The 15420-nt window shown below is 42.7% G+C and overlaps 1 protein-coding gene across 1 annotated transcript in view; it reads left to right on the forward strand.

The window, feature by feature from the left end:
* The window catches only part of LOC138675535 (A disintegrin and metalloproteinase with thrombospondin motifs 2-like), a 705150-nt gene that overhangs the window by 340932 nt on the left and 348798 nt on the right, over nt 1-15420 (forward strand). Inside the window, exon 6 of the mRNA XM_069763862.1 lies at nt 10242-10398. Within this exon, the coding sequence (XP_069619963.1) occupies nt 10242-10398 (157 nt within the window). The remainder of the gene's footprint in view (nt 1-10241; nt 10399-15420) is intronic.

Here is a 15420-nt window from a genome sequence, read left to right on the forward strand (position 1 = left end):
TGTTTTAATAAGCAATTTTTTATTTTCACAAGGATAACAGGAGAAATTGGACCCCAATAGTTGCTGCATAGTTTGTCCAGAGTATGCTGGTACCCCATATGTGGGGGTAAACCACTCTTTGGGCACACGTCAGGGCTCAGAAGGGAAGTAGTGACGTTTTGAAATGCAGACTTTGATGGAATAGTCTGCGGGCGTCATTTTGTGTTTGCAGAGCCCCTGATGTGCCTAAACAGTAGAAACTCCCCACAAATGACCCCATTTTGGAAACTAGACCCCCCAAGGAACTTATCTAGATGTGTGGTGAGCACTTTGAACCCCCAAGTGCTTCACAGAAGTTTATAACGCAGAGCCGTGAAAATAAAAAATATTTTTTCTTTTCTCAAAAATTATGTTTTAGCAAGCAATTTTTTTATTTTTTGCAAGGGTAACAGGAGAAATTGGATCCCAATATTTGTTGCCCAGTTTGTCCTGAGTATGCTGTACCACATATGTGGGGGTAAACCACTGTTTGGGCCCACGTCAGGGCTTGGAAGGGAAGGAGCACCATTTGACTTTTTGAACGCAAGATTGGCTGGAATCAATGGTGGCGCCATGTTGCGTTTGGAGACCCCTGATGTGCCTAAACAGTGGAAACCCCTCAATTCTAACACCAACACTAACCCCAACACACCCCTAGCCCTAATCCCAACTGTAGCCATAACTCTAATCACAACCCCAACCCTAACCCCAACATATCCGTAACCCTAATCCCAATCCTAACCCTAATCCTAACCATAATCCCAACTCTAACCATAACTTTAACCCCAACACACCCTAACCCTAACCATAATGCTAACCACAAGCCTAATCTTAACCCTATTTCCTACCCTATCCCTAATTCCAACCCTAACCTTAAGGCTATGTGCCCACGTTGTGGATTCGTGTGAGATTTTTCCGCACCATTTTTGAAAAATCCGCAGGTAAAAGGCACTGCGTTTTACCTGCAGATTTACCTCGGATTTCCAGTGTTTTTTGTGCGGATTTCACCTGCGGATTCCTATTGAGGAACAGGTGTAAAACGCTGCGGAATCCGCACAAAGAATTGACATGCTGCGGAAAATACAATGCAGCGTTTCCGCGCTGTATTTTCTGCACCATGGGCACAGCGGATTTGGTTTTCCATAGGTTTACATGGTACTGTAAACCTGATGGAAAATTGCTACGAATCCGCAGCGGATTGGCCGCCAAATCCGCACCGTGTGCACATAGCCTAATTCTAACCCTAACCCTAGTTCTAACCCTAACCCTAGTTCTAACCCTAACCCTGCCCTGTTGTGAATTCCGCTCTTGGGCTCCCTCCGGTGGTTGTAAGTAGCATTTTTGTGAGTTCTGCTCTTTGGCTCCCTCCTGTGGTTTTGAGTGGTATGGCTGCTTCTTGGATTTAGTTTCAGCAGCTGTTTTCACTGATCGTCTTTCTGGCTCGGCTATATTAGTCTGGCCTTATCCCTCATTCAATGCCAGTTGTCAATTGTTCCTGCCTGGAGTCATTGCTCTTAGGACTTTCCTGACACTCTGACCAGTTCATCAAAGCTAAGTCCTTGCTTGTCCTTTTGCGGTTCTCTTGTTGTGGACTTTGTTATTCAGCACTTTCTTTGTTTTTGTTCATTTGTCCAGCTTTTCAGTATGGATCTATTCAGTTAAGCTGGAAGCTCTGGGCAGCAGAGTTTGCCCTCCACACCTTTAGTCAGGTGTGGAGATTTTTGCATTTCTCTGCGGTGGACTTTTTCTAGTTTTTTTTTACTGACCGCACAGCGTTCTGTTCTGTTCTGTACTATTTCTATTTAGCTAGAAGTGGCCTCCTGTGCTAAATCTTGTTTCATACTACGTATGTCATTTCCTTCTCCTCTCACAGTCAGTATTTGTGGGGGGCTAATCTATCCTTTGGGGATTTTCTCTGAAGCAAGATAGTTTTCCTGCTTCTATCTTTAGGGGTAGTTAGCTCTTAGGCTGTGACGAGATGCCTAGGGAGTGACAGGAGCATTCCACGGCTACTTCTAGTGTTGTGTTGAGCTTAGGGACTGCGGTCAGTATAGTTGCCACCTGCTGAGAGCTAGACGCATGTCGCTCCCTAATCACCAGATCATAACACTGCCCTAACCCTAGTTCTAACCCTAACCCTAGTGGGAATTTTTTTTTATATTTTCTTTATTTTATTATTGTCCCTACCTATGGGGGTGATAAAGGGGGGGGGGTGTTTCATTTACTATTTTTTTTATTTTGATCACTGTGATAGGTTTTATCACAGTGATCAAAATGTACCTGGAATTAATCTGCCGGCCGGCAGATTCGGCGGGCGCATGCGTATGCGTTTTGGAAGATGGCCGCGCCCATGGAGAAGACGGACGGACACCGGGAGGCTTGGTAAGTATGAGGGGGTAGTATCGGAGCACGGGGTAGCAGACAGGAGGATGGGGCAGCAGACAGGACGACGGAGGGAAGCGGAGCACAGGACGGAGGACTGGGGAGGAGATCGGTGACGGTGGGGGGCAGATCAGGGTTTCCAGCCATGGCCAATGATATTGCAGCATCGGCCATGGCTGGATTGTAATATTTCACTAGTTTTCATAGGTGAAATATTACAAATTGCTCTGATTGGCAGTTTCACTTTCAAGAGCCAATCAGAGCGATCGTAGCCACGGGGGGGTGAAGCCACCCCCCCCCCCTGGGCTGAAGTAGCACTCCCCCTGTCCCTGCAGATCGGGTGACATTGGAGTTAACCCTTTCACCCGATCTGCAGGGACGCGATCCCTCCATGACGCCACATAGGCGTCCCAGGTCGGATTGGCACCGACTTTCATGACGCCTACGTGGTGTCACAGGCCGGGAAGGGGTTAAACAACTGAATGAACATCCTCCAAGGCCGGTGATTACATAATTTTTGCCAGAGGTTGTATTTGCTCATCTTTGAAGAAAAATCCTTTCTGTCCATTACTATTGACTTTGAATTGATCCTAATCTCATCACTGCCTTGTCTGTTCAATAGTCTAGTTTCAGTTTCTGTTGTTCTGGAATTGGTTCTGCTTCTTGGATACTTTAACCCCTTCCCGACATGCGCCGTACATATCCTGCTCTGCAGGAGCTGTGTTCCCACAAACAGCAGTATATGTACAGCGTGGCCTCGTGCTGAGTGCTGCGGCGATCACATGCAGCTGTCAGCTCTGTGAGAGTTGACACCCCGCAGCAACGCCCACAATCGGTGCTGGCACCGATCACGGACATTTAACCCCTCTGATGCTGCTATCAGTAGTGACAGAGGCATAGAGGATCATCGTGCAGGGAATCCGTTCCCTGCGTGCTTCCATCAAGCCTCAAGATGGCCGTGGGGTCCTCCGGGTCCTGCAGGGAAGGTGGCTTGTGAGTGCCTGCTGAGAGCAGTCGCTGACATGCTTCCTTCCCTGCCTGTCAGATCCGAGTATCAGATCAGCAATCTGATGTAATGCAGTGATGTCCCATCCTGACACAATGTAAAATAAATAAATAAATATATATATATATATTGAAAAGTGTAAAAATATTTTTTTTTTATCTTTGCCCTTTTTATACCCATTTCGCCTGTGTTCCCCACTTTTGTTCAACTCTATTCCCATCAGTCTCCCGTACCTACGCATTTTATTTATTTTTTATTATTTTTTTTTTATCTACATTAAATTCTCCTCCACTCAGTACCTGTCACACCTATCAACCTGTCCGCCACCTTTTTTCCTTAGTTATTTAGAAATTCACGTCTTTAGCCCCCTTTTTCTATACCTAGTACGCTGTGGAACGCAAGCAGTTCCCGGCGGTGGAACGAAAACGTCTCTTCCGGTTGCGCACTTTCAGTAGGCACGGAGCTAAGTCCTGCCTCTTTCTTATTTTAGTAGCTCTAGCCACTACTGCAGTATCCAACTAGCGGTGGAAGTTGCATTGGTGCAAGCAGGACTATGGTTATACTACAGTAAATATCTTTTCTAAATATATTTTTATATATATTTTTTTACTACCACCAATATCTCTTACCCCACTACTACCAATGTGACAATGCTCCACTGTCACCAATGTAGCATAGACTCTGGGACAACCTTTTCCCTTATGTTTATTTGTTCATCGTGTGACATAGACATCACACTGTCAGAAATTGGACACATATTCATGGTGGCTTATGCCCTTTAGCTACCTAAAGTTCATGCAACATTTTTGGGCTATATATCCACCATAGAATTATTCACCATTTCTCCTATTCTCCTGGGTTATATATCCTCTAGGATATTTATGTGGTCCTTACTTTTCCTTCCCCCTGTTTCTTACAGTTCTTTCTATTTGGGACCCTATATAGGACCTGCGTTAAACTATATCCACTAGTTAACCTTTACAGGTATGATCCACGCCGGTATTTAATCCCATTTGTATGGACCTTTATACTTCCCTTCTACTATACATTGCAGGCTTGCAGCTATAACTTCCTATATACCTACCTATTATATACATCCTCCTCTTATGCAGTCGGGTAGGTACCTCTCCTCCTTATTCCCCTTTACCCTTGACTACCACTTCCGGCACGGCTTCTTGCCTTAGAATATGAGGAGGTCCTCGTTGTTTTGTCTATTCCTATGTTTTTTTTGTTTCTTTTGACATTATATTGATGTACACTTCAGATTTTGCTTTACTGTTACTTTTTCTTGCATGACTCCTAGACTGGCGAAGGTCCATATAAGATCGAAAAGTCTCTTGTCAATTTTTGGATGGACTGCAGCAAATGTCTTCTTTGGATATTCTTGCTAAGTTGAATGCCAAGTTTTATTTGTATGTTCCTTAGCCTGGGAACCTACTTGTGAACCAGTTCACACGGCTGTGCTACGTTTCACACCACACATGTATCTAATAAGTGACATATTTGCAATATGCATCCAATTCTTGATTGGTGTTTGTGACTATATCTAATATAATAGTGACGTGTAGTGGCGTAACTAGAGTCTCATGGCACCGGTGCAAAATTTGGTGTATTCTGGTATAATGTCCTCCATCCTGGTATATTCTGGTATAATGTCCCCCATCCTGGTATATTCTGGTATAATGTCCCCCATCCTGGTATATTCTGGTGTAATGTCCCCCATTCTGGTATATTCTGGTGTAATGTCCCCCATCTTGGTATATTCTGGTGTAATGTCCTCCATCCTGGTATATTCTGGTGTAATGTCCCCCATCCTGGTATATTCTGGTGTAATGTCCCCCATTCTGGTATATTCTGGTGTAATGTCCCCCATTCTGGTATATTCTGGTGTAATGTCCCCCATCTTGGTATATTCTGGTGTAATGTCCCCCATCCTGGTATATTCTGGTGTAATGTCCCCCATCCTGGTATATTCTGGTGTAATGTCCCCCATTCTGGTATATTCTGGTGTAATGTCCCCCATCCTGGTATATTCTGGTGTAATGTCCCCCATCCTGGTATATTCTGGTGTAATGTCCCCCATCCTGGTATATTCTGGTGTAATGTCCCCCATCCTGGTATATTCTGGTGTAATGTCCCCCATCCTGGTATATTCTGGTGTAATGTCACCCATCCTGGTATATTCTGGTGTAATGTCCCCCATCCTGGTATATTCTGGTGTAATGTCCCCCATCCTGGTATATTCTGGTATAATGTCCCCCATCCTGGTATATTCTGGTGTAATGTCCCCCATCCTGGTATATTCTGGTGTAATGTCCCCCATCCTGGTATATTCTGGTGTAATGTCCCCCATCCTGGTATATTCTGGTGTAATGTCCCCCATCCTGGTATATTCTGGTGTAATGTCCCCCATCCTGGTATATTCTGGTGTAATGTCCCCCATCCTGGTATATTCTGGTGTAATGTCCCCCATCCTGGTATATTCTGGTGTAATGTCCCCCATCCTGGTATATTCTGGTGTAATGTCCCCCATCCTGGTATATTCTGGTGTAATGTCACCCATCCTGGTATATTCTGGTGTAATGTCCCCCATCCTGGTATATTCTGGTGTAATGTCCCCCATCCTGGTATATTCTGGTATAATGTCCCCCATCCTGGTATATTCTGGTGTAATGTCCCCCATCCTGGTATATTCTGGTGTAATGTCCCCCATCCTGGTATATTCTGGTGTAATGTCCCCCATCCTGGTATATTCTGGTGTAATGTCCCCCATCCTGGTATATTCTGGTGTAATGTCCCCCATCCTGGTATATTCTGGTGTAATGTCCCCCATCCTGGTATATTCTGTTAAAATGTTTCCCATGCTGGGATAATGTCCCCATTGTGGTAAAATGTCCACATTTTTGGTATAATGTCTCCCATTCTGTTATAATGTCAAAAATGTACAAGATCATGACATATGTTGTGACATCATGACACTGTGACCTTACATGCAGTCACACAGAACCATCCTGGGCCTCATCAGAGCTGCAAGTCCTGGCTTAGCGTGAACAGGCCCAGGGATGCAGCACTTACAGCGGTGAAATGAAAATGCAACAAGGACCACATGAGTGACTGTGAGCAGTGGAGGGGCCAGAGAAGTGACCATATGTTTTTTTTTTTTTTACATCCTATTTAGATTAAATTTGTGAATAACTTCACTGTGAATCGAATTTACCAGGGAAATCCATTTTCACAGGCAAATTTGAATTTTGCACCAATCCACAAATACTTAATGCTTTTATTTTACTTGTGTTTTGAGTGAAAAGCCACGTGGCCATGCGAAGCAAGATTTGCTTAAAAATGCAATTCCTGCAAAAAATTTTCCAGTATGTAGAGGGCAATATTTTTTGTGGGATTTGTGCGCTATTTTCAAGTTTGTTTCTGTTACCATAACTGAACCTGTACAGGACCCGAACTTTTGAGATGAAATATTCTCCCTCTCTTCCCTCGGAACATTATTTTATTTTATTTATGTTACTTACTTATATAGCACCAATAATTCAACAGTGCTATACAGACATTAAAAACATAACACTCCTTGCAGAGGTTGTCCTTTGTTGGATTCAAACTCAAGACTCCAGTGCTACAACAATGCAGTGCTAACCACTGAGCCACCAGCCTTGCCATGGACTCCCCCCTCAATCCCGAACATTGCTCATCTCTACTAATAACATGATCAATTTTTCTAACAATATCTATTTAATAAATACCTTAAAATTCTTTATGAATATTTATATTTGTTATGTTAATAAAAATAAAAAAAATGGCAAAAAGAGAGTCCAGGATGGAATACTTTTGATTGTGTATGTAAAGTTGTATTGTGTTCTGAATTCTCTATTTTTCAATCTTGTATCATAATGAGAATATAGAACTTGATCCAGCATTCAGGAACTTATAGGGGACTTCACATCTTACATAGTAACATCTTATTGTAGATCCATAAAAATTACTTGAATAACAACTTTCACAAATTTCAGACTCCTACTGTCAGAGGCGTAGCTAGAGCTTTTGCCGCCCGGGTTGTTCCCGAGCTTGGCGCCCCCCCCACCCCCCCACCCCCCAGCAGGAATAAGACCTCAGATGTAGAACTTTAATTGTTTCGCCGGTGAATTTTACCATCACATGATCGGGACTGCAAAAAAAAAAACAAGTTCTGCTTTCCTGACCGCGCTCCTGCTCTCTCCACGCAGCTGAAACGTGCACTCGCCGGCGACTGACAATGATGTCAGACGCCGGCGATATGCACACTGGGACTGACGTCAGCTGCCAGCCTCAGATTGGCTGGCGGCTGTTAACTATTGATGTGCGGGCGCGGGCCCGCACGTCAATAGCGTTAAACAGCTGCAGCGCCGGCCGCGGCCCGGTGACCCACCCCCAGGGCTGGCTCCAGGTTTTTGAGGGCCCCGGGCACAAGAGTCTCAGTGAGTCCCCCCTTGAACACATACCACGATTCATGATGCCCAGATACGGCAGAGAAATCTAGGTATAGTACAATGCCAGATTTCACTTCTAGCATGAGTGACAGCTATTGCAAATTCTACAGTGTATATATACAGGATAGGAGAGGTACTGTGCAGTGTATATATACAGGAGGAGTGGTACCGTGCAGTGTATAGATACAGGGGAGTGATGGTAGTGTGCAGTGTATATATACAGGGCAGTGGTACTGTGCAGTGTGTATATACAGGGGAGAGGTACTGTGCAGTGTATATATACAGGATAGGAGGAGAGGTACTGTGCAGTGTATATATACAGGGGAGAGGTACTGTGCAGTGTATATATACAGGATAGGAGGAGAGGTACTGTGCAGTGTATATATACAGGGGAGTGATACTGTGCAGTGTATATATACAGGATAGGAGGAGAGGTACTGTGCAGTGTATATATACAGGGGAGTGATGGTACTGTGCAGTGTATATATACAGGGCAGTGGTACAGTGCAGTGTATATATACAGGGCAGTGGTACTGTGCAGTGTATATATACAGGATAGGAGGAGAGGTACTGTGCAGTGTATATATACAGGGGAGTGATGGTACTGTGCAGTGTATATATACAGGGCAGTGGTCCTGTGCAGTGTATATATACAGGGGAGTGGTACTGTGCAGTGTATATATACAGGGGAGTGATGGTACTGTGCAGTGTATATATACAGGATAGGAGGAGAGGTACTGTGCAGTGTATAGATACAGGAGGAGTGGTACTGTGCAGTGTATAGATACAGGGGAGTGATGGTACTGTGCAGTGTATATATACAGGATAGGAGGAGAGGTACTGTGCAGTGTATATATACAGTGGAGTGATGGTACTGTGCAGTGTATATATACAGGGCAATGGTACAGTGCAGTGTATATATACAGGATAGGAGGAGAGGTACTGTGCAGTGTATATATACAGGGGAGTGATGGTACTGTGCAGTGTATATATACAGGGCAGTGGTCCTGTGCAGTGTGTATATACAGGGGAGAGGTACTGTGCAGTGTATATTTACAGGATAGGAGGAGAGGTACTGTGCAGTGTATATATACAGGGGAGTGATGGTACTGTGCAGTGTATATATACAGGACAGGAGGAGAGGTACTGTGCAGTGTATATATACAGGGGAGTGATGGTACTGTGCAGTGTATATATACAGGGCAGTGGTACTGTGCAGTGTATATATACAGGGCAGTGGTACAGTGCAGTGTATATACAGGGCAGTGGTCCTGTGCAGTGTATATATACAGGGGAGTGGTACTGTGCAGTGTATATATACAGGGCAGTGGTCCTGTGCAGTGTATATATACAGGGCAGTGGTACTGTGCAGTGTATATATACAGGGGAGTGATGGTACTGTGCAGTGTATATATACAGGGCAGTGGTCCTGTGCAGTGTATATATACAGGGCAGTGGTACAGTGCAGTGTATATATACAGGGCAGTGGTACTGTGCAGTGTATATATACAGGGCAGTGGTACTGTGCAGTGTATATATACAGGGGAGTGATGGTACTGTGCAGTGTATATATTTCAGCAGCCGCCCAGGCCCCCAGCACCTGTCCTGTATATATATTATATATACTGTCATACAGGCTGTACAGATACAGTATATACATATACAGGACAGGTGCTGGGGGCCTGGGCAGCTGCTGAAGTATATAATATACAGTATATCACCTGTGGCCGCCCCAGGTCACCCAGACTGTCAGAATACAGCGATACATCGCACTCACTCAGGGCGGCAAGGAAGGAGCTCCTCCAGAATCTGCATCTGTCCTGATAAGTTCAGCAGCCAGGGAGGGGCGGGCGGGAGAGCAGAGCAGGAGAACTCTCCGCCCACAAAACAATGTCACGCTGGCTGCGTTCTTAACCCCGATGTGCCTGCACTGCCTGGCCCTGCACTGACTGAAAAGATGCTTGTGCCAGCACGGCTAGATGCCCGCCCCCCGCATTGTGCCGCCCGAGGTGGCCCGCCCCCCCGCATCCTCTTTCCTACGCCACTGCCTACTGTATCCATTATCATTACATCCAGAAACTGAGCCACCACCTGTTTGTTACAAGCAGCCAACCAAAAATGTGGACACTCCTCACATCACATTGTATTGCTCGGTGAAAGACCCCCGCTCTGAGGAAATGATCATCATTTGAGTATATTCATGGTATAAATGAGTATATTCATGGTATAAATGAGGTGTTCACTAAACACCTTGGTGTTACCGGTTTTGTGATGTTTTCTTGTACTTTGAGATCATATAGAAGTTGTAAAACGTCCTCATTTACATTCAGCTCTAATGCTTACACGGTTAATTTTTCTAGTCTTCAAGTTTAATTGAAATTGGAAACCCCTCTATAAGTTTGGAAAATGTATGTCGTTGGGCGTACCTACAGCAAAAGCCAGATACAGAACATGCAGAATACCATGATCATGCAATATTCCTTACAAGACAAGAGTTTGGTCCCTCTGGAATGCAAGGTAAAAAGTGTGTTTTTTTTCATCGTTAACTACAGAGGCTGGTGTTCCTGACCAATAAAAAGTATTGACTGCTAAAAATGTAATAATATTGATATAAAAGCAAAAATAATGCTAATTAATTGTTCACAGTATCTTTTGTCCCCTCATGACAATTTTTTTTAAAGATGCTTCTCACAATGGCTAATTTTCATGATCGCAAGGAATATGGTTTAGTTGTCTCAATGTCAAGCAGTAAAATCTTACTTGAAAGCTGTAGTTGGTGTGTACATGAGGAATAACACTGTTTAAAGTCAATATCCTACACTTTTTACCTACATATTTAACTTTGTTGTCCCTGATCTAGTGAGTAGACTGTTATGATCAGGTGACCTTGGAGCAGCATGAAAACTTTCACTGGAGTAGGTGGTAACTATACTGACCGCAAACCCTGATCTTATCACCGCAACTAGAAGTAGCCGTGGGGTGTGCCTAACAAAACCTAGACACCTCGACACAGCCGGAGGACTAAATACCCCTATAGATGGAAATAGGAATTCTACCTTGCCTCAGAGCAGAACCCTAAAGGATAGGCAGCCCCCCACAAATATTGACTGTGAGTAGTAGAGGAAAAGACACACGCAGGCAGGAAACAGGATTTAGCAAATGAGTCACACACTAGCTAAATAGGAAAGGATACTAAGCGGTCAGTATTAAAAATCCTTCCAAAAATATCCACAGCAGAAAATACAAAAACTCCACCATGTAACTAAAGATGTGGAGCGTATATCTGCATCTCCAGAGAATCCAACAAGACTGAGAAAACACTGACACAGTCTAAGCTGGACAAGAGAAAAACAAATGAATAGCACAGAATATAAGCACACTGCATGTGTGCCACAGAAACAAAAACCAGACACTTATCTTTGCTGAATTGGCAGCTAAGCAGGAGAAGCCAGAAAGTGATCCAACACTTCAGAAGAAACATTGACAACTGGCAAGGACTAATGAATCCTGCACACCTAAATATCCCAGTCAGAACTGCAATCAGCAGATACACCTGGCCAGGACTGCGACTCAGAGACAACTGCATTCCCACCTACAACCACTGGAGGGAAGCCAAGAGCAGAATTCACAACAGTAGACACTAGCGGTTATGATGTCTTCCATGCACAACACAAAGACATGAGATATTTCTGCTCTCCTGTCTCTATATAACACATGCTTAGAAACAGCATCTGCATGAAGGACATTATATATGGCATTACTTAGCAGTGTATCTGTGAATACAGCTCTGGGGTGAAATAATGCATTCACTCCACTCTCCATAGGCTCCAATAGATAGTTGAAATCTAATTTCTGTAAAACACCTGTGTGGGCAAAATAGATTAATTCCCTGATTTGTGTATATTGTAAAATAGGGTCATATGTTGGGGTTGTCTCCTGTTTCGGCACCCCAGGACTCTTCAAATGGCAACCTGACAAAAGTAGCATTTCTGGCTAGACAGGTTCCACAGGCACCAAATTCATTAAGTGGTTTGCAGCTCTTAATGAATTTGGCTTGTTTTATAACTGGAGCCCCTAATTAAGAACCTCTTAGGAAATGTGGTGTTTTAATGAATCGGGGCCAATGTGTCATGTAAGAACAGAATCACTGGGATGGGAAGAATTCCAAGGTTATTACCATATGAAGTGACACATCTCAAATTAGAAAAATGGAGTTCTGTCAGGAACGTGAAAAAATGTTTTGCCAGTTTTGCTACATTCCCACAATAAGTATTTGGTGAGATTTTCATGTGGTATATTTTCTGCAGCGTTTCTGCACCAGTTAGCTAAACTATGTTATGTTTTTTCATTGCGTGGAATGATTTTTTTTTTTACATTTTTCTTCGCGTTTTATCAGCTGCATTTTTTTTTACCTGTTTTCATATGAAATGTTTTACATAAAACAGCTTTTTTGGATACTTAATAGTATTTGGCTTTGATAAAACTCCATTGATAAATGTATGTGTGGATTACACACATTAAATTAACCCATAAAACTCAGCGTACCCACAAGAGAAATCGACTTGTTGTGGTTTTCAAATACGCACCGCGGATCCACTAACGCTGTGTGCATAAGAAAAGCACAGTGGGCATGAGTTTTCTATAAATCCCATCCACTATGCTGTAACTGTAAGATTTTTTTTGTTCAACGAACACACCAAAAGCTCATTACGGGAACTTAGCCAAAAGGGGTTAATTACATATTGAGTCTTAGCACTCATGCAGACATTCGTGCAAATTGGTCCAAGCACAAACCGCAATGCACAGACTAGATGCAGCTCTCCCGATCCGAGCGTGACTGCCTCATATATAAAGACAGATATGTAGCTATCACGCTCAGGTTGGGAAATCCGCAGCCAGTCTGTGCTTTGACCAATTTACATGGAGTCTGCATGAGTCCTTAATGCTATGCCCACATGTTCAGTATTTGGTCAGTTTTTTACCTCAGTTATTGTAAGCCAAAACTAGGAGTGGAACAATTAGTGGAAAAGTATAATAGAAACATATGCACCACTTCTGTATTTATCACCTACTCCTGGTTGTGGCTTACAAATACAGAGGCAAAAAACTGACCAAATGCTGAACATGTGAATGTGACCTTACAACTTTTAACCCTTATAAGAAAAATATAGGTTTCCAAAATTATGCTGATGTAAAGTAGACATGTGGGAAATGTTATTTATTAACTATTGTTTGTGACATACAGTACAGACCAAAAGTTTGGACACACCTTCTCATTTAAAGATTTTTCTGTATTGTCATGACTATGAAAATTGTAAATTCACACTGAAGGCATCAAAACTATTATATACTTAACAAAAAGGTGTGAAACAACTGAAATTATGTCTTATATTCTAGGTTCTTCAAAGTAGCCACCTTTTGCTTTGATGACTGCTTTGCACACTCTTGGCATTCTCGTGATGAGCTTCAAGAGGTAGTCACCGGAAATGTTCTTCCAACAATCTTGAAGGAGTTCCCAGAGATGCTAAGCACTTGTTGGCCCTTTTGCCTTCACTCTGCGGTCCAGCTCACCCCAAACCCTCGATTGGGTTCAGGTCTGGTGGCTGTGGAGTCTAGGTCATCTGGCATAGCACCTCATCAATCTCCTTCTTGGTCAAATAGCCCTTACACAGCCTGGAGGTGTGTTTGGGGTCATTGTCCTGTTGAAAAATAAATGATGGTCCAACTAAACACAAACCGGATGGAATAGCATGCCGCTGCAAGATGTTGTGGAAGCCATGCTGGTTCAGTATGCCTTCAATTTTGAATAAATCCCCAACAGTGTCACCAGCAAAGCACCCCCACACCATCACACCTCCTCCATGCTTCACGATGGGAACCAGGCATGTAGAGTCCATCCGTTCACCTTTTCTGCATCGAACAAAGACACGGTAGTTGGAACCAAAGATCTCAAAGTTGGACTCATCAGACCAAAGAACAGATTTCCACTGGTCTAATGTCCATTCCTTGTGTTCTTTAGCTCAAACAAGTCTCTTCTGCTTGTTTCCTGTCCTTAGCAGTGGTTTCCTAGCAGTTATTTTACCATGAAGGCCTGCTGCACAAAGCCTCCTCTTAACAGTTGTTGTAGAGATATGTCTGCTGCTAAAACGCTGTGTGGCATTGACCTGGTCTCTAATCTGAGCTGCTGTTAACCTGCGATTTCTGAGGTTGGTGGCTCGGATAAACTTATCCTCAGAAGCAGAGGCGACTCTTGGTCTTCCTTTCCTGGGGCGGTCCTCATGTGAGCCAGTTTCTTTGTAGCGCTTGATGGTTTTTGCAACTGCACTTGGGGACACTTTCAAAGTTTTCCCAATTTTTCGGACTGACTGACCTTCATTTCTTAAAGTAATGATGGCCACTCGGTTTTTCTTTACTTAGCTGCTTTTTTCTTGCCACAATACAAATTCTAACAGTCTATTGAGTAGGACTATCAGCTGTGTATCCACCAGACTTCTGCTCAACACAACTGATGGTCCCAACCCCATTTATAAGGCAAGAAATCCCACTTAATAAACCTGACAGTGCAAACCTGTGAAGTGAAAACCATTTCCAGTGACTACCTCTTGAAGCTCATCAAGAAAATGCCAAGAGTGTGCACAGCAGTCATCAAAGCAAAAGGTGGCTACTTTGAAGAACCTATTCATAGTTTTGATGCCTTCCGTGTGAATTTACAATTTTCATAGTCATGAAAATACAGAACAATCTTTAAATGAGAAGGTGTGTCCAAACTTTTGGTCTGTACTGTATCTTTCTCATTTAAGGGCATAAGAAATAAAAGTTTGAAAAATGTGCAATTTTCAAAATCTTGGCCAAATTTCATTTTTTTTCTCAAGTTAACATAAGTCATATCGAAGAAATGTTACCACTATCATGAAATACTATATCTCGTGAAAAAACTTTCTCAGAATCAGTGGGATTCATTGATGTGTTCCAGAGTTATTGCCACATAAAGTGACAGTGGTCAGAATTGTGACATTTGGCTTGGTCATTCAGGTCAAAATTGTCTCTGTCACTAAGCCACACATGGATTCACTATTTTCCCATCAGTGACTGGCCCTGAATCAACCATAATGACTGTCCATCTAAAAAAAAAATAGTATTTTTAAATATCTTTTTTTTTTTTTTTTTTTTATATTTTTTCTGGGTCTCTTTAGCAGCCATGACTTTTTTTTATTTTTGTAATTGGCATGATTTCATTGTATGAAGCTTTATTTTACATGGGACAAATTGTAAATAGTTTTTTAGCTTTTGTTCAGGGGTTTATGACGCAAATATAGAAAAAATATATATTTTTTTGTTTTTAGTTTTTTTTTGTTTATAGTTTTTACTGTTCAAGGTTTGCACAAAATAAACTGATAAAGAACAGTCCTGTGGAGAACTAATGTAGGTTTTAATATGTATTTTTTGTTATGTCTACTGTATGTAAAACTTGTATATAAAAAATGCAAATTTTGTTTATGTGGACTTTTATTGGTATTATTTTCCCACGTTTTATACATA

Source organism: Ranitomeya imitator, chromosome 4 (assembly GCF_032444005.1).
Source record: "Ranitomeya imitator isolate aRanImi1 chromosome 4, aRanImi1.pri, whole genome shotgun sequence".
In the NCBI taxonomy this organism is placed as follows: domain Eukaryota; kingdom Metazoa; phylum Chordata; class Amphibia; order Anura; family Dendrobatidae; genus Ranitomeya; species Ranitomeya imitator.